The sequence below is a fragment of the Myotis yumanensis genome, unplaced genomic scaffold (assembly GCF_028538775.1).
Source record: "Myotis yumanensis isolate MYYU_CA2020_CCGP unplaced genomic scaffold, mMyoYum1.0.hap1 SCAF_15, whole genome shotgun sequence".
Classification (NCBI taxonomy): domain Eukaryota; kingdom Metazoa; phylum Chordata; class Mammalia; order Chiroptera; family Vespertilionidae; genus Myotis; species Myotis yumanensis.
In genome coordinates, this window is record NW_027223766.1 from 29,928,397 (window position 1) to 29,956,055 (window position 27,659).

General features: G+C 39.0%; 2 protein-coding genes across 7 annotated transcripts in view; one reads left to right on the forward strand and one right to left on the reverse strand.

Moving 5' to 3' along the window:
- The window catches only part of COLEC10 (collectin subfamily member 10), a 289,303-nt gene that overhangs the window by 129,664 nt on the left and 131,980 nt on the right, over positions 1-27,659 (reverse strand). For 4 of the 6 annotated variants that reach the window (XM_070392752.1, XM_070392751.1, XM_070392749.1 and 1 more), the window contains 2 exons: positions 17,887-17,929; positions 17,316-17,405 (listed from right to left, as the gene is read on the reverse strand). The exons of 1 other annotated variant lie outside the window; for it this stretch is intronic. The gene's annotated coding sequence lies outside the window, so the exon portion shown is untranslated. The remainder of the gene's footprint in view (positions 1-17,315; positions 17,406-17,886; positions 17,930-27,659) is intronic. One more of the 6 variants, XM_070392747.1, reaches the window with a different exon arrangement.
- Positions 870-27,417, forward strand: TNFRSF11B (TNF receptor superfamily member 11b). The gene is made up of 5 exons (XM_070392745.1): positions 870-915; positions 18,430-18,799; positions 22,411-22,602; positions 24,297-24,521; positions 26,262-27,417. Exons 1-5 carry the CDS (start codon positions 886-888, stop codon positions 26,651-26,653), a joined length of 1,209 nt encoding a protein of 402 aa, XP_070248846.1. The 5' UTR covers positions 870-885; the 3' UTR covers positions 26,654-27,417.

The window sequence follows — 27,659 nt, forward strand, 5'->3', positions numbered from 1 at the left end:
TTCTTTTCCTCTAAATATTTTCTTATTGGTCTAGGGACCCACTTTGAAATCCTAGTGGCACCATGCCCATTTGAAGGGGCAGAAGCTCTGATCCCCTTTGGCCATAACTGCCCCTTGATTTCCTGATTTCCTCACCTTTTATCCTTGAACTTGGTGATGAGCAGAACTTGCCCTTTAGGACCAAAAGTTAGAGAAGTTCCTTGCAACTGGTCTATGCAACCTGGGGGATTAATGATTAAAACTCCCCATGTTCTGAGACAATGTGGTGCATAAATGAGAGGTCTTGTCATTGGATCTCTTAGAAACTGCAGAAGAAAGGGTTAGGATGAGAGCGATAAAGTGTCTGGGATGAACCTAGGTTGTGCCCAAATCTTGGCTGAATGGGACTGTCAGGGTGGAGGAGCCCTAGCGGCTCCCCAGCGTGCGCCCAGCCTTCCCACCTCCGGACTAGGCTGCCAGGAGGCCGCCCGCTGGCGGGAAGGGGCCTGGAAACCTCAGAGCGCAGCAGAGACAGAGGAGCCTTGTTCCAAAGTCCGAGGGCTTTTTCCCCCCTCTCAGGGGTCAGACATCCCCCAGGACTCCACACTGCCCTGTCTCTCCCGCGGATTCTCAGTCCCGGTTCTGAAAGCGTTAATCCCGGAGCTGCTGGTACCACACTCTATCCCCCACCCCTCCCGGCCTCCCCCGCTCCCGCTCCCGCTCCCGCCCTAGGTTCCTAAAAAAGGTGTAGAGTTTTGCCCAGATAGGGTATGAATGATCAAAGCCAAGCCGATACTTCCTGCTGCAACACTATATATATCGTGATGACTGCACGGGCTGCGGAGACGCACCGAAGCGCTTGCCCCGCTGCTGCCACCCAGCGCCTGAGGTTTCCCCGGGACCACAATGAACAAGTTGCTGTGCTGTGCGCTCATGGTAAGTCCCTGGCCCAGGGGAAGCGGGCGCCAGACCCTGGCAGCTGGGGTGGCTGCCCCGTCTCCTGACTTCTGTACTCCCCGCGGATGGAGGGATGGAGGGATGGATGGGGTGGAAGCTCAACTCCATCCCTCTCCCCGGAGAGACTGGGGGTCAGTTTGGAACAGGAGACCTCTTTAAAGCTAACCATGCTTCCAGGGCGTCCCCTTACACTGGAAAGTTCCTGCTGGGTTATGGAGAAGGGAGAGGAGCTCTAGACCTTTCGTGTTTGAATGACTTTTACCCATTTTAATTACTGTCTGGATCTCAAAAAATTAACGCCCTCATGTAGTTCATACCATCTTTGCTTATAACTTGGCCATTCTTATTATTACCAATAAAGTAGTCCCTTAGAGTAAGTTGGGAGGATATGTCAGTCTATTGAAAACTATTATAATTAGAATAAACTTTGGATACAGTTATATGACAGATAGAACATTAGGCTCATTCTCCACTTAAGCAAATGTTATGGCAAATTTCGAATAACTGGCATAAAAGAAAAGTTCACACACACACATACACACTTTGTAACTGTGCAATTTAACATTTTAATATAATTTTATTATTGGAAATGGCTTATTCCAGTCCTCAATTCCAATATAATGGGGGAAATATTGGTGGGCTAATGTTAATTATGTTCTAAGTATATTTAAATAATTGAAATTGAGCACTACATAGGGCTAAAAGTTAATTTTAACATACTATTTGGAGAAAAATGGAATCTCTGTGACTTGATTTAGCTCCTTTAAAAAAAAAAAGATATTTGACCAATTAGGTTAATAAGATTTGAAGACTGTTCTATGACCAGTGACTCATTTCCTTTATGTCACTAAAGTGAGAAACAGATTAAGATATGAATCAGACATTCACAATAGGTTAGGAAAACCTATATTTAAGCTACATAGTGTTTTTTAATCTGTTGGCATGAATGCTTGCATTTCAACATCCAACCCACAGTGAATGGAACCCTAAGATGTTTTCCAATTAGTTTCTGAGATACACAAATATAAATAAACAAATAAATAAATAAGTAAATAAATAGCAAAGTCACTAAAGAAAAAGTAGGTTGGTCAGCAGTCCACATAAAGGTTTGCTAATTTTACCTACTGCCATATATTTATATCCACCAATATGGATACTATGGGGGAACTTTTTAAAAGTAAACCTTTATTAAAATACAGCACACAGGCAGAATTATACAAGTCATACATAATGCCTAATGAAGTTTCTCACAGTGAACACTTGTGAGTTAGCACCCGGATCAGGCAGCACTATGTTACCAGCACCCCAGAAGTTCCTGGGCTTGCTCCCCATCACTATTATGTCCAGGGAATGAGTCATCCATATTCTGACTTCTAACACTGCAGATGAGTTTTGCTTGTGTTTGAACTTTACATAAATGGACCATATGCACTTTTTTTATGTCTGGCTACTTTCACTTAAAGTTTTATTTGTGAGACCATCTCTATTGTAGGATTACAGTAGTTTGTCCATTTTTATTGCTGTATAGTATTCCATTGTATGGGCACACCACAATTGATTTTCTCATTCTACTTTTTGGCTACTAGTATAAGTAATCCTGCTATTAATATGAGCACACTTTCATTTTTCCTAGCATTTAATATCCTGTTAAAGATTTAATCACTGACATACATATTGTCAATTACTTAAATTTCAGAATATCCACTAAATTATATCCATTTTAATTATTGTCTTTACCTCAAATAATTAACACCTGCATGCATATATTTATATATAGGGTGTCCCCAAAAATGTATACATGCTTAACAGCAGATAGCCCAATTAATGTTTCTTTCTTTTCAGATTTAACCCATTGGAATTAATAATTATTCAAAGTGTGTATACATTTTTGGGGACATCCCATACATACCTAATAATGTGTTCATAAATAATATGTAGATAAATGTTTTTATATGTGGTCTGTATAGGAAGATAAACATATATGTAGATAATACTAATTATAGATGGTATAGCATTATCAAAAGAGAAAACTTTGTGTCTTGAACATAATAAATACCTTAAATAAAAGAAAAGTCTTCCCTTTCCCTTTCTGTAGATTTTGAGATTGACTTTATTTTATAAATGATTGGAAATGGATAGTTGGTACTTACATATAAAGAGCCCAGTTACCCTTTTGCAAATACTGAGGTGCAGTTCTAGGATCTGGAAGCATTACAGATATTTCATACTTTGTACCAGACATGCCACTGGTCACTAGGGACAGGGGTAAAACAAGATGGGCACCCTTTCTGTGCCCATACACCTCTCAGCCTAATGGAGAAGCAGATATTGGACAAGTAACAAATGGGTAAGTGGTGGGTGACTTGGGAATAGAAAAGATCCTGTCCGCCAGGACTTATAAGGGGAGTTGCAATGTGGTGGTTATCAGGTGGACCCAAATGAAATACCAGTACCACCACTTGATAAATTACAGTAGGCAAGTCACATCTCTTTTGAGTTTTAGTTTTCACTTCTGGAAAATAGAGATGATGATAATGCATGTATGCTACAGTACCACATAAAGTTGTGGCTTTATACTGATACTAGCTTCTAGCATTCAGTAAATTGTGTATATGAAGTGTTGATGATGCTCTAAGGGCCACTAAGCATTACCTTGAAGGAGGAGTAGAATGTTTCATTGTTGGAGATAAACTCAAGGTGTCCTAAAACCTAAGAAGTAGGAGAAATGAAATTCTGTGGCCAAGGAGAGTTCTAGACTCTTTTATGAGAGCTGAGGGTATGCTGGTAGGCGGCAGTGAGGGGATGTGATCACTGAGGTTACTGCCATGGTTCTGGGCTTTCTGGAACGTGCACTAATGGAAGTCCGCAGAGAACCTCTCTGCAAGGTGAGGCAGTCACATCACCAAGTCATTTCTTTCATGGTTGCCCCGGGACCACTGGGAATCCCGACCTCAGCCTAGATTTTTAACTGGTGCCTGAAACTTTCCATCATAAGTGCCAGAATCATCCATTGGCCTTCTCAGTGCCAAGCTCTGAATTAATGTTATGATAATAGGACTTGGGGGAGGCAGGAGAAGGGGAAGGGGATAGTAGATGCCTTTTCTCAGAACAACTGCCTGATCTTTGATCCTCCTTTAGTATAGTACTCTTTCAGATTTTTGGTTTTTTTGTGGTTGTTTACTTTGGTTTCCTCCCCCCGCCCACACACACCCCTCTTGAGTGTGTGCATGTTTCTCTAGCCTATTTATTTGTTTATTTATTTATTTTAAGAGAATGGTCCCTGTGAAGTTTCTAGGAGAATCTGACATATACTCAGTTCAAAACATCCCTGATCCCTGTCCCTAGCAAATTTCCTGGCCTCTGTCGCCTAGCAACCTTCAGTACAGTTCCTAACTTCAATGTGGTCTTCAATTTTATTTCTTAGGCTTAAACCACAGTTGTCAAATTCCACGGGTTTGGAAGAAGGCATTCTGTGCCAGATGTTTTATCCACTGTGGTCTAGAAGGGGAGCTATGGCAGTGTCTATCAAGGGAACACTAAACACACATTCAAATATTCTTACTCCCCTAGTCCCTGACTTGCCTCCTGGGTTTTCCTTTAAGCAACCCTCAGCCCCCTGCCTGCGAGTTCCCTTTTCTGAAAGCTTTCTGTGAAAAGCATTATTCCCATTAGCATCTCATTAACCAACAGCATTTCTTTTAGCTTGAGTTTCTCCTTTGTAGCAAAAAAAAAAAAAAAAAAAAAAAAAAAAAAGGACTGGGAAGTAGATTGAAACAAAAAAAGGCTTATTTATGTTTGTATTATTCGAGGCCTTGACTAAGGGTGCTTGGCTTGGCTGTCCCTTATGTTATTACTATACAGCAGAGATGCCAAGTTTATCAGTGAATTTGTATATTTTACCTTGGAGGACAGTATTTCTCAATCATATTACACTTCTTCCAAGGACTTTTAAAGTAAATCCTTTGTAACAACTTCCTTGCCCTCCTGAAATGAAATTTAGAGTGCACATATTTTACCTATATACATAATTTTTGAACCTCACTACACCAGCATAACTATACTATAAAGGAGAAATAAAAGGACAGTAATTTATAAAATAAGCTTCACTAGAAGACATGATGAAATAGTGATCTGTTGGCAGCTTTATGTACAATTGTCATGAACAGACCATTAGGAACAAAGACTGCAGCACGTGTCTCACTGGGGCTCAAAGCCATGATCAGCGTTGGCTTTGCTGCTATGATTTTCTGAGATGATGAATAAATCTTGCTAAAGTTTTAAACAAAACTAAAGTAGCTTCTATCAAATTTTATCTTGTTGAATTTTGAGAAAATTCAGTATTTATAGAAAGCATGCAAAAACCAGTTTGTGTCTATATAAAATGGAATTGGAATCTAAGCTCAGTCAATGAGAAACAGGTTTGTAAATAGGACAATTGAAAGTATGTGGGACATGGGCTCATTTTTAATTTTTTTTTAGAGAAATAGGAAGTGGGGGAGATAGATAGATAGATAGATAGATAGATAGGTAGATAGATAGATAGATAGACATCAATTTGTTATTCCTTTTATTTCCACTTATCTATGCATTCGTTGGTTGATTCTTGTATGTGCTCTGACTGGATCAAACCTGTAACCTTAGCGTATGGGGATGATGCTCTATGGGGGTGACACGGGCTTAGTCTTGATTATTCAGGACACCTAGCAAAACACAGCCCTCTTAACAACAGAATCCCCCACAAATTTGCAGAACTTTCAGGGGATAGTTCCATTCCTATAGCAAACCAAGTATGAGCTCTTTGCAAATACTGATTTCCATCTTCTTCATTTTATATCACACCCTTCCACCCCAGGTCTTCACAGTACCTGACACTAAATGTTTGCTGAGTCAAAGGAGCTATGGCGAGATTTGTTAGTGTGTTGTATAACCTACCAGCAGTTTCCATGGATGTTCCCACACAATTTAGTTTACTGCCCAAGACTTAACATTCTAATGTTGGCTTTGATATTTTTCAAGATATAAATATAACACCTTACCCATCTGACTGATATTTAAATATTTTCTGTACATTTTTACTATGAAGGTCTTGAAGGCCCACTCTTAAGTGAGAAAAAAAATAATAACTAGATTCATACATTGACCCTCGGAGGTGCTGCCTAAGCTCAGTCAAACCTGTGTTCTGATTGTCACATCTGGTTGATTCAGGCATGGATGCTCATTTTTGATTTTGATATATCTTATGTGTTTGTAAAATGTGCCAATGGAGATATCAAGTAGGCATTTAGATTAAAAAAAAAATTTTGGATCTTGGTAGAATCCAAGCTGGAGATAAAAATTCTAGGTTATCAACATAGAGTAGGTTTTGAAACCCATGGGGGAAGGATGATTAATTATACATGACAAGAGAGGAGCGAAGGAAGCTGGTCCAGAACACATTTCTGATACCGATAGTCTGGTAAACAAAATGCAAATATGAACAATAATAGCAGCCATGTTTGGAAAAGAAAACAAAAATCAAAATAAAACAGCAACCCACAATAGCAGGAACCAGTGGATCGGAAATCCTAGCAACATCTGTAAACTATCTGTGCAAGAAGAAAGAGTGAGGTATGGCCAACTTGAAATAGATACAAGGACAGTATTTTTATGCGACATGTAATTAGTTTTTGGAACTCACTACCACAGAATATTTTGGGGTAACTAGCATAGAATGTCTAAAAAAAGAATTCTTTTAGACAGTTGTAAGGGATAAGAATAGGGTTACAACACATTAGGTAAGAAGTTGTGTGGTACCCGGCTCCCTCTCGCATTTACCTGGCCTCTCTAAATTAATGTTCCGAAGGCCAGAACAGTCTACAGACACACTAAAATGGTTTTCGCCAACGACAAGGTGACATAACTTCCCAGGTGTCGGGTAGATTTTTTTTCACCCCAATTTCACAGAAGCAACTGAGTCAGCCTGACCATAAATGGGTAGAAGATGCAGAAGGAAATGCAATGTCATTCCTGAAGCTCTTCTAAAAAAAGTAATGTGCTCCTAATGGGCTTGATTTATTACCTCTTATTGTGAGTTAAATAAAAATTCTATCTCCAAAATTATAGTTTTAATACTGTGAAAACGTTGTTTAATTTCCTGGAAGCATCTTCTATAAAAATAAGAAAGAATAGCCTTAGGATTTTCACTTCAATTTAGTCTGTACCTTGGAAGCACTTTCTGTAAGTGCCTCTTAAATAATCAACTCTAAAATAGAAAAATAGGTGTCAAGATGAATTTAGATTTAAAGTAAGACAGTAATTCATCTAAGCTTTGTGACTGCCTTTAGTAAATTCAATTTTCTTTTCTGGTCTTTGATCCAAAAACCTCAATTCTCTTGCCACACAGTAATGTTATTTTGTTTCAGAAAACTATTTCTTTTATTCTTAGAAAAATATAGATATCAGGGCCCTATTCCTTAGAAAGTTCCCCCTACCATTAATTGCCACTACCACCACCAAAACAAAAAGTAATTTAGGAATTCATCTGTGGGACATGCTGACAATAAGACCTCTGCAGCAGCAGACAAGAGGCAAGGGATCTCATTTCTCAGTTTTGCTTTAGACTCTAAGGTCTAGTTGGTGACTCCACTTATTTGCGTCTTATTACTCATCTCTAAAATAGGGGTGTTGGACCAGGTGTATGTGGAAGGCTTTTTCAGTTTTCAGCTCTGTCACTGAAAAAAGGAATTTAAAAAAGATTGATTATACTGTGTATTATTTACTATTCCAATACAAATAAGTAGTTGTATTTAAATACTTTATTATTTAATATTAAAGTTTTAAAATATATTTTTAAATCAAATATACTTATTCCTAAAGGAATGTCTTGTTTTGTTTTGTTTTAATCTATTTTGTTGCAATTGTCAAAGTTTCTTCTGCTCAGCTGGTTTCATGTATAAGAAATTCTGTTTAAGTCAATGAGATCACAAGAGGAAGCAGCTTTCAAAATGCCACTTACTTTTAAGTAGCAGTACTTGTTTTAGGATCAGAGGTTATTCTTTGAAACTAAGAACTATTTTCCCACCCTGAAACAAGTCCTTGTTGTCTTTAGCTAGTATGCATGGAGTCATTAATGTGCCTATGTCCTATATTCCATTTAGTTAGAAGCCAGGTCCAATACATTCCCTCAGGACTTAATGCAGAGGTATAATTATGGTCTCCTTATTCTCACTGAGCAGAATTTTCTTTGAATTTATATTCACAAGGGAGTACCTGACAATTGCATACCTCTCTTTAGAATAAATGTCAATCCTTCAGGCAGAATAAGCATGATAATGAGTAGGTTGGCATGGCCATTAACTACTACAACAAATACTCCACCTGGATGATAGACAGAACCCTCTGCTCCCACACTCCTGTCTCTTATTTTAATGCCTGGTGAAAAGAAAAAAAATCAACTAGATTGTTTTAAAATAAAGGTCAACTAAAGAGTATGAATGATGTTTATTGAGTGATGATGTAGTTGTTAATGCTGTTTGTAAATTGTTCTCATTTCTCCTCCCTTCCAGAAACTTGCTAGGATTGCACCTCCTGGCTTCCTTCTGGTGGGGAAGGCGGATGGTGTGGTGTGAATAGTTCTAGCCAATAAGTCACTTTTGAGTTATAGCGCTTAATGGCCAATATGTGACCCCCAACATTTTTTTTCTCTTTCCCTCCTCCACAACAAGCCAGCCATGTTCCAGATATTAGTTGCTGTCTCATCCTAAGTCCTGGACAGAGGACAATGCTAACAGCTTTCAGTGGACCCATCAGGGATGTAGCATGAGTGAGAGATAAATCTTTGTTATTTTTAGGCCACTGAGATTTTGAAGTTGTTAGCGCAGCATAAAACTCAGGCAGTCTTGACCTATACAGTGGCCAAACCACAATCATATCTCTGATCATTGAGGGACAGTAACTGCAAAGAGCACTTCAAAATCACAAGTGACTCAAATCTATGGCTTTAGATGATCAATTTAAACTCCTTTTCCTTCAAAGGTATTGTTAGCAGGAGTCATGTGCAAGAACCTCTTCTGATGCTAAAAATTCAAAATTTAGGGAACTGAGATTACTTAAAAGTTTAGCTGGCCTTTAAAACGAGAAGGTAAACAGATACTTAACAGGAGACTCTAAACCAAACACACTTTTCTGGGAGAGTAAATAGACAGGGATCATGCTTTTTCTTTTCATTGTTTCCAACTGACCCTTCCTTTACAGAGAGGTACATTAATCTCTGTCTTTCATCAGGACAACTTCTACCCACATACACAGAGCCAAAAGGAGGAAACCGTAAAACAAAGAGACACCATTCTAAGAATATATGAAAGTCACACACAATGATTCACATAACTTTCACAAAAATCCTATCATGCAGAGATTAGTATCTGTTTTATGAACGAGAAAACTGAGTAGTTTTCCCTAAGATTGGTTAGCTAGCTAAGTTTTTTTCTGCCCTACAAGAGCTTAGATCTAGTTACTGAGTCCAGTGAAAAATACCCATAAATCAGAACTGAGTCTCTGTGGGTGCTTTCAATCCAGAATTCTCTCTGCTAGGGTTAAGAACACCTCCGGATGGGACCCCAGAGGGCCAGATCCCCGGACCGAACAATGCCAATGTATTTTCATTCATTTTCTCTCCGTCAGCTCCAGGGGTCACCATGGTTTTTGATTGTTTTGAAATTAAATGCCTGGGCCTCTTTATTGGACTTAGTTCTAAGCCCAGATTCCTTAGGGAACAGAGCCAGAGGCAAACGCTTATGTGTTAGTACCTCCTTAGAAAGTGCAATCCTAGGGAATCAAGAGTGAGCCAAAGAAGTGTAAGGCAGAAAAGAAAGCAGATTCGAGGGGGTGCCTGACTGAGAAGCTGCTGCTATGTGTGAAGTGTAGCTAATTGCTCAGTCTCACAGGACCATCTTCCAGAGAGGCTGTGTGAGAAGAATTTATTATTTACCAGGATAGATAGATAGATGATAGATAGATAGATGATAGATAGATAGATAGATAGATAGATAGATAGATAGATAGAAGGAATCAACAAAAGAATGCCCAGCCTATAGAAAAGTTTGATAAGAATTTATTTGGGCAAAATTTTGAGGACAAGCCCAGAAACACAGTCTCAATGAATTGAGAAAATGCTCAGAAGAATGGCAGTTTTGTAGTCCCTTTTATGCATTTAGAATCATAAGGAAAACCTAAAGAAGGTACATGAAATTCACTAGTGGTAGATTAAGAAGGTGAGAGAAAGCAAAACAAGGGAAATCTCTAGATTGATCAAAAGCAAAAGAAGAAGCACACACTTCTTTTACATTGGGGGGGTACAAGATAGTTAATAACACAGCATGATGACGAGACAATACGAGGGGAACAAGATAAGGGGTTCTGTGGTGTCGTGCCCTGGGGCCTACAGTTGTGCCTTAGAGGAGTCTAGAAAAGAAAATTACTCTGACATTTCAAAGGTATGTTATCCTAGGTGGGTAAGAACAATGGAAAGGGCTCATTGAAGGTAAACTGACCTTTGCTAAGGGAGCTATAAGCCTGATACGTGACTACTGCCATGGCCTGCCCAGGTAGGGATTTATGATTAGACCATCCTGTGTGCTTACTTTTGCTCAGTAAGCTTGTCAGGCCTGCCATGTGCCCTCTGAGCTTGTCAGATTTTATTCCACAGCTCCATTTTTTCATTCACGATAGATCAATAGATAGATAGAAGAGAGATCTTACTGAATTCTACATTGTAGTTGATCATTTATATGCCTATCTCCTTTATAAGAATGTAAGTCCCCAGGGGGGTGAGTCAGTTATTAAAGGCTTAGAGTAGAATTGAATCTCAGCTGGAATGTGTACTAGCCCTCTGGCCTTTGCCAAGTCACTTACCTTCTCTGAAAATCAGTTTCTTCATCTATAAAATGGGCTAATCCTATCTCCCCAAAGATGTCTGGAGGGGGCCCTAGCTGGGTAGTTCAGCTGGTTAGAGAATCATCCCTCAGTTGGTTGCAGATTTGATCTCCGCTCAGGACACATACAGGAAACAACCAATGAATGCAGAAATAACTTGAACAACAAATATCTCTCTGTCTGTCTCTCTCTCTATCTCTCCCCCCTCCCCCCCTTTCACTCCCTTCCTCTCTCTCTCTAAAAAAGAAAAGAAAAGATGGTTGGAGGGGATGGATAATAAAAGGGCTTATAATAATATAATAATATTATAATATACTGGTTATATTATACTGTATAATCTATATATATAAAAGGCTAATATGCAAAGTGTCCCCACGGGAGTTCAACTGGGAGACCAGGAGTTCTATCACTCGCTATGACATGCACAGATCACCAGGAGGCAGCATGGAATAAAGGAAGGCCCCGGCCAGCAGCCAGCAGCTGGGGAAGGAAGGCCCTGGCCAGCAGCTGGCAGGCCCTGATCGTCAGCCAGGCCTAGGGACCCTACCTGTGCATGAATTTTGTGCACTGGGCCTCTAGTAATATTATAATATACTGGCTATTATTATTTACTACACACAGGGCTTCTAGTATGGTGTTTCACTGTTAAAGGCACAGAGTAAATATCTACATGCTTAAATCAGATGCTGTTCTATTTCATTTCTGCTTCCAGTTTCTATTCCATTTCACAATCTTTTCTAATTTTGACCAGCTGTCCTTGACCATATATTGATTGAGCTTTAATCTAGGTCATCAGCAACCAAAAGAGATTCATAAGATGTTGTGAGCCAGGTACTATCTTCAAAGGAAAACACTGTAGAAATAAAATGGAATTTAAAAATTGATGTTAAAAACTATCCGCATAATAAATGCATTGCCAATTCTGAGCCTCAAATATCAGGGACTATTGATGGAAAACTGTTGTGATTCCACCCTGTGCTTATCAAGTAGGCCTGAATGGATATAAATATAAGAAGAATTGCAACCAACCTTGCTACTGAGTTGAAGTTTTTAGAATTGATGTTATATCTCAAATCTGGTGATTAACAGAAGCCCAAAAGAAGAAATGTTAAGATCTGGGAGCCAAAGTATGTGAGATTTCTACAAACATCTGTTGGGAAGTTTTAAGTGTTTACCTGTATTACATGTTCTTTTTTTCAGAGCTTTTCCCCCTTTATTTATTAATCTGTCAAATGTTAATTGTCTGTAACACTCCTGAAGCACCAAAAGCATCATAAGCAAATCTGCCCTGACAATTCTGGTTGATGCCAAAAATAAACAAGCTACTGCTAATTAATGTAAAAGCCTTCAAACAACTAAAGGAAAAGTCTGAAGGGAACCCCCCCCCCCCCAAAAAAAAATCACATTTTAAACTTAAGTTTTACTTGGAGACAGTTCTTCAGCCCCAAGGAAAGCAAAATAGTGTAGAATTTGGCCCAGTGATTCATCTAATAAATCATAATTGCTTATGTTTTCTTTCCCCTGTTTGCCTAGCGAAAGCTATTGGGAGCAAATCAGTTTTGTGTAGATGAACAGATTTAATTCATCTGCTCTTACTTCCTACCTACAGGCATAATCCTCAGCCAAGCAACTGGCTGTTGTGGAAAGTATTAAGCAGTGGTAAACCCTCAGGTCGGGAACTGGCAGGAGCAGATAAACCTCTCAAATGAACAACCTGCTTTTTTCACACATTCTCCTGTGGAATGGAAGCTAAATACAAATGGAACAGTTTGTGCAATCCTTTAGACTGATTGTCATCACTATGGTTTTACAGATGAGAAAATTGCAGTTTTTGTGTTTGTCCTTGCTCACATATCCTTTAATGTGGATATTTATCTGTATCTATATAATCATCAATGATCCTAATTACACATAGTAGATACTCATTCACTCTATCTGTTGAACTGAATGAAATCACATCAGCTATCATGAATACTTGCTATGTGTAAGACACTGTGCTAAGCACTTAAGGTGTATGAGGCTCTCTGAGGAAACCCATGGAACTGCCTTGAAACATGTGACCTACACCAAGAAACTGATACCAGGTGGGAAAACACTGAAGCTGATATTAAAAACACATCAGAGATGCTTTTCCTAGAGACAGTTAAGGACAGGGCAGAAAATCAACTTAAGCCACATTTTAGGCGTGTTACTTCTTACTGGACAAAAAACTTGAAAATACTTCCAGAAATGTGTCTGATTCAAAATGTCTCCCATTTTTCACATCCTGTGCAATTGGCATGTATAACAGTGCCTCATACTTTTCTGGGGCCTTATTCTTTTTCAAGTTTACTGTGTCCCTTTACTCATCTAAAATATAACAGTTGTACAAGGAGAGGTAAACTAAGGATTATCCTCATTTTAGAGGTAAGATAGTGGCCCAGGGTCTAACTGGGTTTGGAATCCTGGGGTACATAGTCTAGATGCAGGTTCCAAACTGAAAGTGTTTTGTCGATTCACATTGATCTAATTATGCCATGTCATGCACTTTTTAGATTATTCATTATCCCTTTAGCATTTTTGAAACTCTCTGTGATATCCCTACTTTTTTTTTTTAAACACTCTCTCTTTTTTATCCCATCTTGCAAATATTTATGAATCCCAAGGGTTAACATTTTTGTCCTTTTTGCTTGTATACAATATCCTTAGGTAAAGCCATCTGATCTCTTTGCCTCTAGACTCATTTACATGATTATAACCCCAAAATATCTGATCTTAGCTGCATTTATGTCCTGAATTCCCAGTACATATGTCCATTTGAGTCTCATAGATGGAAGATGTTCCAAACTAAATCCACTGTCGTTCTCCATAACCGTCTCCTCCTTCTTCTGTCACTAATTAATGGCAATACCACATACCTAATGGTTAGAATTCGTGGGCATGTTCTTATTGCTCATTCTAGTCCCTCTTCCCCATGTAGCCAGCCAACAGATCATATCTATCATTCCTTTCCTCCATTACTAGTGTTTCACATCAGCCCCTCCTCATTTCTAACCTGTTTCTCTGTTGAATCTTTCTTGATTCTCTTTCTCTTTCCTTCTGCAACCAATTGTTTTTGCAGTGATTTATGAGTATTTAACATCAGGTTGGGCTTTTAGATGAATGTTCCTATGAAACAGGAACATTAACTTATTCAACTCCATTGCTTAGCAGTATTTCTAAAGCATAGTAATTGTTGCAGTAAGTGCTGAATAAATGAGTTATTTAAGGAATGGAGGAAAATACAAAGGAGCCACTACACTCTAAGTCTGTAGGAAATCAAACAAACTAACCTCCATAGGAAAAATGGCTCTTTCTGTGTGTGTGTTTTTAGGCAGCCAATGCATATTTATCAAATGAATGAAGAGTGAAAGAATGAATGAGTGAATGAATAAACTCCTATAGATGTAGCCCAAAGGTACTCACAACAACATTGCTTTATCTCATAAACTTATTAAAAATGTTCCATTCTATTCTGCAGGAGGCTCTGATATAAAATATTGGGGGGGGAAAGTTGTTTTTCTTTAAATAAGCTTTATAGTTCATACTGCAAGAGCTTTTTAGGAAACTCACCATAATATATATCCTGAATGTTTCTTTCTTTCTTTTTTTTTTTTGGCCAAGATGAACTATAAAATGGCATGGTTTCCCAACTGACCAGAAGTTTACCTAACTCTGGATAGTCCTCAAATAGTTTTCTGCGGCAAAGATCATGACGAGGGATCACAAAAGGAACTCCCAAACCAAGTAGTTATTTCAAGCTTTGCGTGGGCTCTCTTAATGAATTTTCCATAAATGGAAACCCACTGGGTCACTCACGGTTCTACATACCAGAGGGCAAGCCCAGTAGTATGGGGTTGGCTGCATTGCATAATAAAAAAATAAACTTGCTGGAGGAAGTGTATTCTCCTCTTGTGTTTTATGAAGAAGCGTGCACCAGTAGAATGCTATAGTCAAGTTACTTATCATCTGAGAAATGGCCTTCTCAGTAGCTTTGGACAAAAGCTAGTCTTAGCATAAAGAAAGAAAAGTCAAGGGCTTTAGGAAGGCTTTGTTTGATCTTCTAACTTTCATGATCTCCTAACTCTATGCTCTTGAGTTTACATTAAAAATTAGCACCTTAGGGCTACCTTTGGACTGCATGAAGGTTATAGCCTAGGTGAGGGCATTTGGTAAATGTTAAAGAATTTGGCCAAAAAATAGTATTCTGTTCCACACGCTCTGGGTTTGAATTCTGCCTCTGCTAGTTGTTATTACACACCTATGCACATGTCCTGGCTTTTGCAGATGCTCCTCAGTGGTTATGCAATTTACACAGAAAAAAATTTTTGAACTCAGTACTATCAGCTGGCAGAGGGGATAAAGGCAATGTTAAGACAGCCTATCTTCCTAGGCGGGCATCTTTTTCATTGCATTTCCAGGAAATGCAAAATAAAGTAAGAGGGAGGACTGATGAAGCATTCTATTAATCTTCCCTGTCCTCTGTACAGTAACTGGTTCCAGAAATTTTATGTGGGAATTGGGGCTAACCAGAGACTGAGACCTAAACATCCAATTCTGGCCACACAGAGTTCTGTCTTTTTACCAAAGTGGAAATTTTTCAAATGAAACACAGAGGCCCCATGCAACTTACTGAAAACAAGTCTGTAGTCCCTCCAGACTTTCCTATTTTTTAAAGTATATAGGATAATTCTATCCAGTAGCCTTAGAGAAACTGCCTTCAATAATACAATTGCTCTCTAATTCTTAAGTCAACCTTATTTATCTTTTTCTCTGTGGATTCCTTTCACCTCAACTTCTCTGTATTTTGAAGAAATGGTAACTAATTTCCAAAGCATGGTTTCAGGAAACCAATAGTGCCATGTCCAATTGCCTAGAAAAATACAAATCGAGTCAGCATTCTTGGTCTGATCTTATATTTGCATGGCTTCTTCCAGTGAGGAACACAGGCACCACCTGTGGGGTTTTCCCATCCCATCCTCATCACTTCTTGGTGAGGGAGGAGAGTAGGCACTGAATAAGTGGGCATAGCTGATCCACTGTGCTAAAATGGGAAAGGGGGAATGATGGCAAGCTGGGCTGGGGGTCTTAGGACTGCTAGCCCTACCAGAAGGGGGCTCACTCAGCAGTAGCATGCAAGACAAGTGTTCTGAAAGAAGCAGATCCTTCAGAAGTGAACAGCAAGAGAACAAAGCATTTCTCATTGCTTGCCGTGTCTTTGCAAGTTGCACCAGGAAAATTCTATTTCCTAACATTGAGTATTTTAGAAATATTTGAGTCCAATCTACACAAAGGGCCTTGAAAGAAGACATAGCCATATGTTATAGAACATATTCAAATGATCAAGAAGCAACGAAGTCATTTCATCTTGCTTTGTTTCTTTTAAACACTGATCATTATTTGTAACTATTTATTTCTCCTCTGCTTTCTGCCTCTTCGCTAGACTGTGAGCTCCTGAAGGCACAGACCATCTTAGTTTTGTGCATCACCATATGCTCTGTTCCTTCCTTCTACAGTGCCTGGTATTCTGTGGGTACTCAGTTAATGCGTGTTGAATGAATATATTCCATTTATTTCTGAAAGATTAGGAGCAAACCAGTACTTTCACACCATTCTGGTTCATTTCTTCTAATGTCCACCCACTCCAAATGAGCCAAGAAAAATAAAAGAAACTCTTATCCTTTGCAGCAACATAGATGTTCCTGAAGAGCATTATGCTAAGCAAAATAAGCCCTTTAGAGAAAGACAAATACCATCTGATCTCACTAATGTCACTAATATGTGGACTGTAATGAACAAAATAAGATTATGAACAAAATAGAACTGGAAGCATGGATACATGGAATAGGCTGGCAGGTGCCAGAGAAGAGGCGGGGCGGGGGAGGGGAAGGAGGAGAGGTGACTGGGTAGAGAGGTGAAGGGATTAGCTAAAGAACATATGTGCATACCCCATGGACTTGGACAATTGGTGCTGAAGGCCAAGGGAGGGGGAGCCGAGGCCAAGGGATGGGGAGCCGGGGCTGGTAGAGGTAGACAAAGTGGGGTGGGGTTGGGGACATCTAGTACAATAGTGTCAATGTTAAAAATTTTTAAATTTAAAATAAAGAGAGAAAGGAAGGAAGGAAGGAAGGAAGGACAGAAGGAAGGGAGGAAGGAAGGGAAAATTTAAGAACATTTTCCTCAGTAAACCTCAGGTTATGAGGTGTCATCCCCATTTTGCACTGTACTCTATGTTTTGTTGGTTAGGAGTCCTTAACATCATAGCACTCCGAAAATTTCTCTTGGATAAAACGTGAATGGCCCTAAGTGAGATACTTTGTTCTCTTCTTCTAGTTTATCAGCTGATATCAGGTCCAGTCAGCCCGGATGCTTGTTGTGTTGCAATAAGAAGTGAATGAAATTACTCAGATTAAAATGCCCAAATGCTTATAAAAAAAGAGGCCATTCTTTACCTTTGTCACTCTAATTCCACAGCGAGTGCTGTTTCCTTAGCTTGGCATGCTTTTCCTGGGTCAAGGGGTTTCTGTGACATTTCCTGAGTTCTGCAAAGAAGAGTTTGGAAAAATTTACTGTGTTTGGCCTGCCACCTCCCAAAAGCATGAAAATAGTCAGTGTTGATCCCTTTCCCAAAATCAAATAATAAAAAGCAAACAAACCATCCCCTACATACAAAGAACACTGTTCCTTCTGAGCTACGTCAATGCTCCCTACAAGACCCTGTGTGTCTAAAATACAAGATGGACTGCTTAGTTGGAGCTGCCCTCCCAAGCTTGAAAAATCGTCTTTTTTTTCTTTTTCTGCACAGAATTCTTCTTGCCATATGTATGGATACTTATGAAACCCTACCTACTCTCTGAAGTTTTTCTCAGAAGAGAGGTAGTCATTTAGTTTTCTAGACACAATTGACCTGTGAGAGTCAAGACTGGGCCATTGATGTTCTGGAGGAAATATCAGTTTTAAAATTCTAGGACTCTTTCCAGTGGATTGCAAGCTCTATGGGGTCAGGGACCATGCCTCACTCACCAGCATCTCCCTGGTACATTCCTGGTAGGCATTCAATGCATACCTGTGGAATGAATGAATGAATGAATGAATGATCAGGATGACTGTTGATATCATGATACAAACTTTGTACTTCTCACCTCTTTACTTACTATATGTTTGGAATCATTAAGTCTTAGAAGAGGTATGGTATGCTCTTCTGAGAACCACTAGTTCATCCAACTCAATCATCTAGAGAAAATCATGAAGACCAGGGAGATACAGTGTCTTTGAGGCCACGAGGGTTATTTAGTGATACAGCCAGTTGTAATAATTTCTATTCTGATAAGCTTTCTACTCCGGTGGTCTATGAGCTGAATTTACTTAATATTGATGTGCTGCCATCCCCATCTTGGTCTTTGAGATTAAGCGAATAGAGGCAAGAATTGCGGCCTCTGAACTTACCTTGTTGTGCCGCTCAGCAGGTAGGAAGTTCATAAAGGACTCTTTGATTCTTGCGATGCCTTTGCACAAAGGAACCACCCTATTTCCATGCTGACATTGCCACTATTTCCTTTCTTCTAGTTCCTGGACATCTCCATTAAATGGACCACTCAAGAAATATTTCCCCCAAAGTACCTTCATTATGACCCAGACACCTCTCGCCAGCTGATGTGTGACAAATGTCCCCCCGGCACCTACTTAAAACAGCACTGTACAGCACGGCGGAAGACCGTGTGTGCCCCTTGTCCTGACAACTACTACACAAACACCTGGCACACCAGTGACGAGTGTCTGTACTGCAACACAGTGTGCAAAGAGCTGCAGTATGTCAAGCAGGAGTGCAACCACACCCACAACCGCGTGTGCGAATGCGAGGAAGGGCGCTACCTCGAGCTGGAGTTCTGCTTGAAGCACAGGAGCTGCCCCCCTGGCTTCGGAGTTCTGCAAGCTGGTATGCATCAGCTTTCCAACACGCTGCCAAAGTGATTAGGATTGTACAAAGTCAAGTAGTAGGGGAAGTTTAAGGGAACACTTTTGTCTGATGATATTAAGGATAGCAAATTGCAAAGGTAATGGAACCTGCTAGATATGTACTATGTGTCTGGATTGCTGCCAAACGACCATTTCTCAGAGGAATACCCTGCTGCTCCAGGGCGATTTAGTGACAAATCTCAAATGCAGCAAATTGCTCTCTAATGAGATGCATGATGGATTGCTTTTTTTAAAGGGACACACTCTGAGTTGCACTGTTTATAGCTGATAGATACCTCTCTGTTTCACTTCAGCATGGACAGCTTCAAACTGCGGTGCTTTTTGACAAACATCAGAAATCTTAATTGATACCAAGAGAATAATTATGCTGATATTGATGAGGCTCTGCAGTGCTAACAATGAGCAGTTATAATTAATTATGCAAAAAATGAGAATGGCTAAGGGAAATGAATTTCATTATAAAAAATGAAGCTAGTTCTTCCTTTGGCATGGGAGTTGAGTGTCTGGGAGGATAAAGACTGCAGCAGTATCTCACCGATGAGCTTATTCTTTATCTTAGACAAAACAGATTGTCAAGCCAAGAGTAAGTACTTGTCTACAAACAAAATACTTTCTCTTTGCATTTTGAACAGCATAGGTTAAGGCCAGTGTGCATTGACTTTTTTAAAGCTGCAACCCACATTTTTTTTCCTACCACATTCATGAAGCTTCAGTGTAGTCTCATAGCTTGAGAAAATGAGGAGTAATTCACTTAATTTCTGGAGGAAATTAAGTACAAATTTCTGTAGTAATCAGTACAAATTCTGATTACTCAGTTAGAAGTCATATTTCTCAGCCTCTGCACCACTTATATTGAGGGCTGGATAATTCTTTCTGTATGTAGTTGTCCTGTGTATTTTAGAGTGTTTAGCAGCATCCCTGGTCTCTAGTCACTAGATGCCCCCCCCACCCCCCCACCCCTCGGTGGTGACAATCAAAAGAAGTCTCCAGACATTACCAATTGTCTCCTGATGGCAGAATTGCCCCTGGTTGACAACCACTGGTTTAGAGGAGCTAATTATTTGGAACTATTTTAACCTTCAAAAGTTGTGATATACAGAGTTTAAATTATTAGATGACAAGTACAAAGCAAGCATATTCAAATATTTAAATCTATTGTTTCCTAAGTTGTGAATCTTGTAAAATTAATCACAGAAGGTGCAAACTGCATGATGGCTCCTTAAAGTACCTCTAGTATGAGTATTTAAGGGAGAAATTAGTAACACTTCCTAGTTTTTATTGGATGATACTTTGGGACTCAAAAGCTAAGCCAAGTTGCAGAAGAGAAAAGCCAATACAACAAAAACAAATCCATTTAATTCAATTCAGTACATTGAATATGTAGAAAAATTAATGAAGGGACTAGGCAGCTTGGAAATTAGAAAGATTTGATAAAATAATGGAAATAGCAAGGATTTTTCTCACATAAGCATGGAAATCTGTTTGTAGAATGAAGTAAGCTAGTACCACAGTGGGCTTATTTACCTCTCACTCCCCGTTCCTCAGGGACAATAAGAGTTTCCAGCCCAAAGAGAAGGAAGGTTTATGCAATGTTATTCTAAGAAATATTTATCAACCCTTCCTTTCTGTCGTTGTTTTGAAGTTAGATTGACTCTGAATTTTATTTACTTCATTCTATCTGTTAGTCTTATAATTCCTATGTCAGCACCTGGGGCCAGCATGGTGAAATTCTCAACAGTAGAACAAAACTCCTCTCATCATTATGACATGTGGCATTGGCCTGGCAGATTGTACTTTGTATGTTTCCACTGGTATTAATAAGGCCAACTTTTTTACTTAGATGGATAAATCTTTCTTTGTAAAAAGTTCTACCAATTATAAAAGAGGGAAGTCCTATTAAGCAAGGTCATTATGTAAAGCCTCCAAAGACACTGAGAAGCTTTACTTCTGTCATGCTTGGATTTCTTTTGTTAAAGAACTTTAAAGGCTAAGCTACCTGAGAGAATGGCTTGTACCGATGACTTTCTCACTGAGATGCATGCAAAGACCCAACCCATCAATGTGTATGTGAAGAATGACAAGTTTTTCTTTGTGCAGTTGGCTCTCCAGAACACTTGGCAGTTGGCAAAGGGAGACTGGGATCCAGGTGTCCAGGTCCACTTATTTCCAGAATATTAGCAACGAAAGAACACCATGGACTTCCTGCCCAAACACCTTCACTTAGGATATTGTAGAATTGGGTGTGGAGTTGCATGCCATTTAAAAAGAGCAGTACAGTAAGAAAGTGCTTTTAAAAAAAAATAGCCCTCTTTGTAAGTTGGTTCCTAAGATGTTGTCACTGCAACACTGGGGGTGGCATTAAATATGTGAAGGTTTTCTGCCCGTGGTTTCCCACCTCTTCTTTTTTTTCTGCCAGCCCTTCATCATTTTTATTGGCCAATGCATCATTAGTCCCTTTGGAAGAATCAAGAGATAAAATGAGAACCAAACCACTTTGCTCTTTCCCCCCACCTCTAGATTTGATATGAAGTGGGAGGTTCACATTTTTAATAACCGAAGTTTATTAACTTCCCACAGCTTCATTTGTCCTGTTCACATTTGTTACCTCGCATAAGGCAGAATTGGCCTGTAAAAGCCACATTAGAACACTGAAGTCTAAATCTGTTCAACTAGCTTACACTAGATGGAGGTATTTTCATATGCAAATGCACTGTAATGTATGATTTATCCATGAATGATAGAGCCAAGGGTTTGAAGGTATTTAGTTTTAATAGCATCGTTAGTTGTTGACTGATTCAAGTTTGCTTACCCGTGATTTCTCCAAATTTGTCAAGTATTTTTCCACCATGAAATAAGATGCCCTTGCAGTCACCCTTCCCTGAAATTGTAACAACCAGACTCTTAAAACTCAACAGTTTAAGCAAACGGTATATCATCTTCCATTTACTGTGTAGCTTAACTGCAGACTTACGCTTTTGAGTCAGTGGCCAACTTTATGGCCACCTTCAAGAGTTTATTATAATGCTGTAAATTTTTATCTCTCAGGGTTAGCATACTTATGAGTTGCTTCACAATTATGATTCAGGAAAGAAAGAACTTCGATAGCTACCGATTAGAATTTAACGACGTAGCAGTCAATGGGTACTGATATTGGAGAATGATATCACAGCAGTTACACAAGGGCTATCTCGATGCTTTTCCAGGATAATTGTATGAAGAATATGTAGGCAATGAGACCTAATGCCATTGTAGCTCACTCAGGACTAAGGAACACCCTCCCTTCTCCCCTTTCCTTTCACATTTTGGAAATGTTTTGTAAGTAACAGAAAACAAGCTTGTGTTTGTATTACTGGGAGGGGAGACCGCCTAAGGGGCTAACTGTAGTTTTGTTCTGTCTGTGTAATGAAGTGAAAAATGAGAATGCCTGAAGTTTGGTACAGCATTAATAGTAAAAACTTAGCAACATAGCAGTTAAAACTAAGTGAAAGTCTTTCTAAAACTTTGTTAAGAGGGTATCTGCTGTGAAAGTATTTGAGAAGAAGGTGCTAAATGTTTCGGTATTTCCTGTAGGAACCCCAGAGCGAAATACGGTTTGCAAAAGATGTCCAGATGGGTTCTTCTCCAATGAGACGTCCTCTAAAGCACCCTGTAGAAAACACACCAACTGCAGTGCATTCGGTCTCCTTCTGACTCAGAAAGGAAATGCAACGCATGACAATATATGTTCCGGAAACAGTGACTCGACGCACAGATGTGGAATAGGTAATTATCGATCAGAACATCAGCCTTCATGCCACCTCTGAGTTGAATACAAGACCCTCTGGCCACCTTGTTAGTCAAACTCATATTTTCCCTTTCTTGAGTTTTGATCAGCTCTTCTATTCCAAGACTATTCTCTGTCCATATGGCTAAAGCCACAACTCAAAGTCCTTCAAAAAGTCCTCATCTCTCATAGATCATGCTCTAAACCCTTGATTTTTTCCTTTTCTACTTTACTCAAATCTTACCCATGGAGAAAGGGTGGTATAAAGATTATGTCTGAGGTCCAATGAGCAGAGTCCAAATTGCAGCATTTTTTTGCTATCCATTTTTATCACTTTTAAAAATACCTGTATTATTAGCCAAAGTGTAAACTGGCAACTAAGAAGCACAATGACATAACTGATTACACATTAGAAATGTAAAAACTGGCTTTGTTACCTATGCCATAGGTCCTATGGTAATACTGTGTCTATCACATGGGCGTTCCAGGTTCCTCTTGTCCTGAACTTTTTATTCAGGATGGGTCACTAGCTCTGAGCTCAAGTTATCTGAATGCATCCCATGTCAGTGATGTCACTAATCAGAATGGTGTCCTCTCCCCGTCACTCCTACCACTAGACTAATCTCACACCTTCTACAGAGGACTCATTACACCAAAGATAATCTGCTTTTAGCATTTAGCTAAACAGTGTCATGAACCAGCTTGACTTTCCCCAAGCATCTATTTGTATGACACAGAAGCGTATCAAGCATAGAAATGTGGATTGGGAGATTTAAGATTCCAACCCAGTCCCAACATATTTTCACTGTAATCAAAATCTTAGACAAGTCATTTAGCTGCTCTGCTTTCTTATCTAAAAATGGAATAAAGGAAGGGATAGTAAAAGGAGTGACTTCTAACTTTATCATTCTCTTTAATACATTTAAATTTTTATTTTTGTCATTCATTGAGTACTTACCATCTGCCAGATTCTTTGCTATATGGGCTTTAATCTTTACAAAAACATGGTTAAGGTTACTCAAGTTCAATATAGGACATGAATGGCAGAGCCAGGATTCAAACCCAGGCCTGATGCATCCAAAGATAAACTCTTAACCCCTGGGATATACTGACCCTACCCAGGCATTCAGGCCATTGTACCTCTTTTTTAAATGACGTTTTGTTTTGTGTGTGTGTGTGAGACTTTTTCTTATGTAATACGTGCTTATATGTTTACATATATTCTTATTCTCAAAGGTAAACTATGTGTTTGTGTATGTACAGAAAATAATACACTATTCCAGATTATTTTCAAGCCCCTTTCAAAGCAATGCTTGTATTTGTTTTGGCCCTTATCTCAAAGTATTCTGTGGGCTCTAGGAACATCTTTAACAGAATGTTAATATTTACATTAAATCATTCAATTTTTTCTGTAATTTGTTTATAGCAATATTAAGTTCTTATTAAACATTTATTAAACTTTCTCCCCCAAAACACTCTAAAAGAACATTAGAAAGGACATAAGCCCAGTTGTATTGGCAGTCTACCACTTAGACCAGCCAACAGAAGGTTGATTTGATTCAAAATTTTTGTTTTAGCATAATATATTTTTTTAAAAACTCAATTGTGTTTGTTTTAAAATTTTGGATTTTGTCCAGTAGACTTCCAGGAATCCAATTGTTGAGTAAATCTTGGTTTTCCCACCTTCCTTTAGATGTTACCCTGTGTGAGGAGGCATTCTTCAGGTTTGCTGTCCCTACCAAGTTCACCCCTAACTGGCTCAGTGTCCTGGTGGACAATTTGCCTGGCACCAAAGTAAATGCAGAGAGTGTGGAGAGGATAAAGAGACGACACAGCTCACAAGAACAGACCTTCCAGCTGCTGAAGTTATGGAAACATCAAAACAAAGACCAGGATATGGTCAAGAAGATCATCCAAGGTATGATAGCCCGAAATAAACAAGTCGATCCGAAATCAAAGATACCCTTTAATCATAGGGCTAGTTGTGTGGCTGATGTTTTCTTTTTGTAATTATTGTTGAATTGAAGGGGTTTTACGATGATGTAGATGCTGTTTCTAGAGCAGTCACGCAGGGTTTTATTCTCAATCCCCCCACCGGTCCCTCTCGTTCTTTATCGAGTGTATAAAGAAGCCACAATGCATTGCAAGTGCAGGGCTAGACCTCAGGAAATCTGCCTTTACATCCCTCAGCAGTTTTATTAGCATCCTCTCTGACCTTCCTAGAAGTTCTTTAACCATTTTGAATCTTACCTTGCATTTCTACGTAGAAGCTCTGTTGTATTTATTTGGTAATTCTCTCTAGAGAGCCTCCCAGTGCCTTACAGCTAGCCTCTCATTAATCCTCACAACATAGCCTATTTTAAAATTACCATTTTAATAGCATATGTTGTAAGGATTAATGAGATAAGATCTGTAAAGTATTTGACTTTCTTGGAGAAAAAGGCTAGTTAAAACCATGTTATAGAGTTTTCGAAAGAATCTCCTTTGGAAAGTGAGTGTCTGTGTGTGCATGTGTGTGTGCCTGTGTGCATGTGTGTGTATGCATGTGTGTGTGTGTTGATGATGATGATGATGAGATAATCCAATAGTAAAAGTAAATTTCATACAGTGTGGACCGTAAGCTTTAGGTTAACGGAAAGAGTTCCGAATTCAATTAGCAAAGAGAAGACATGTCAGAAGAAAATACGGGAGATTTTTCACAAGTCAGACAATGTCAATGAGAAATTCATTCGCCTCTTCACTATAGTAAAATGACCGAGGAGTCCTGGCCCTACCCTAAAAGCCTCAAACATTTGAAACTGAGGCAACAGATGTTAGGAGACCAACATTTTTGACAGCTGAATGTTCCACTGGTGCAAAGAGTAAACTTTTCTTCTGTTCTCAGCAGACAAAATGTATTCTTTGAACTTATAATTAGCCCTGAAGCCAAAAGAAAGGGAAGTGGAGAATCACAGACTGTTAGCATCGGAAAGGACCGAATCCCTATTTTATAAACGAGGACATTTCAGCCCAGAAAGATGAACTGACTTGCCTTAGGGCTCAGATACTAAATGACTCATGTCATTAACAGAAACATTAGTTACTCCCTCTTATGTTTATGTCCTAGCTCGTTATGGAAATATTCTCTAGGCTGTGTGTACCACCACGTTCCTTGGCCTCATATTACTCTGTTTTTAAATTTTCTTCTCTGTGGTGGTGACCCTCTCATGCTATTTATTAAAGACCATTTGAAGCAACTAACTCTTTTAAAACAGCACATATGTCAGATATCAACAAATGAAAGTTTATATTGCAAAATAACTAATTTGAATACTTTCTGTTTCTCTGAAATGTTATGGTTTTAATACCTCAAACTTTTTTTAAACTGAGAATGATGTGCCTGTACTTTTCTACCAATGATTTTCAACAGTAGAGCTTCTCACAAGGCTTTGTTGGCTGCCTAGATTATATAGTACATTCTCTTACAATAACACAAAAATATTCATCTCAGCTCTCAGAAATAACTAGCACCACTAACTCCACTCCACCCAAAAACATAAAGGAAAAGGTTATCGTTAAAGTGATAGCATGTGGAGAACTCTTGCCTTTGCCTCAGCGTAGTTTGGCGGCACTAGAAGAATATACATGGTGTGACTGTCTCTGCTTTTGTTCTGTGTAGATATCGACCTGTGTGAAAACAGCGTGCAGCGGCACCTCGGGCACACGAACCTCACCTCCGAGCAGCTCCGCAGCCTGATGGAAAGATTGCCCGGGAAGAAAGTCACAACAGAAGACATCGAGAAAACGACGAAGGCCTGCACATCCTCAGGTGAGCAGATCCTGAAGCTGCTCAGCCTGTGGAGGGTCAAGAACGGCGACCAGGACACTCTGAAGGGCCTCATGCACGCACTGAAGCACTTGAAAACATACCACTTCCCCAAAACGGTCTCCCACAGTCTGAAAAAGACCATCAGGTTCCTTCACAGCTTCACCATGTACAGACTGTATCAGAAGCTATTTCTAGAAATGATAGGGAACCAGGTCCAGTCAGTGAAAATAAGCTGCTTATAACAGGAAATGGTCATGGGGCTGTTTCCTCCCCGTGGACCAGATCCGGTGGATGAGTAAACTGTTTCTCAGGTTTCTCAGGCACTTGAGGGGTTGCAGTGATTTCTTTCTCATCACTGAGGACTAGATTTGGGCCCAGGGCAAACACAAAAGACTTTGGTATGAAGAAAGAATGAACTTCTCCCCAAAAATTCAATAAACCCCAAATAGTTTATCCAACTGACAGATCTGGTCCAGTACCTACTGACTATGTTTTCCTTAATTACTGCTTAAAGTAATTCAACTGGAAATAAGAAACTAGACTTCATTGTGCCTTACTAAGTATGGGAATGTCTAACTTAAATAGCTTTGAGATTTCAGCTGTCTAGAGGCTTTTATCAGAAAGCCAATTTTTTTTCTGTAAAAGTACTAATATATCTAACACTATTACAGTATTTGCTATTTATATTCATTCAGATATAAGGTTTGTACATATTATTGTCCTAAAGGGAAACAGTGTGGACTTAATTTTAGAAAGAAAAAATTATATATTCTGTTTATTATGACAAATGAAAGAGATAAAATATATTTTTTAATGGAAAGTTTGTAGCATTTCCTAATAGGTACAGCCATCCTTCCTGTGTGGTGTGTTTTTGTAATATAATTTTACCTATATAAGCTATGATATCATTTTATAGAAAATGCATTATTTAGGTGATTGTTTAATGTTTTTTTTGTTTAATGTTTTAATGTAAATTATCTGAATATTAGATGCGCTGAGAAATTGAATGTACCTTATTTAAAAGATTTTATGTTTTAGTGTATAAACATCATTAAAGTTTTCAAATTATTTTTCATTGCTTTTCCTCTTGTTTTTATTTGAATGGGATATTAATACGTCTGAGTTTTTATAATTTTCTCTGTTCTTATATCACCAGGACCATCTGGGAACTGTTAAAAATGCAGATTTCTGGGCCAATTTATTGGCAAATTTTGGGGAGAAGGGCAGAAACCTGCATGTGTAACAAAT

Bases quoted from the DNA above. Each gene is read 5' to 3' on its own strand.
- TNFRSF11B (XM_070392745.1), top strand. From the start codon at position 886: ATGAACAAGTTGCTGTGCTGTGCGCTCATG. The intron at 916-18,429 runs GTAAGTCCCTGG...CCTTTCTTCTAG, and splicing joins TGCTGTGCTGTGCGCTCATG to TTCCTGGACATCTCCATTAA. The intron at 24,522-26,261 runs GTATGATAGCCC...TGTTCTGTGTAG, and splicing joins GGTCAAGAAGATCATCCAAG to ATATCGACCTGTGTGAAAAC.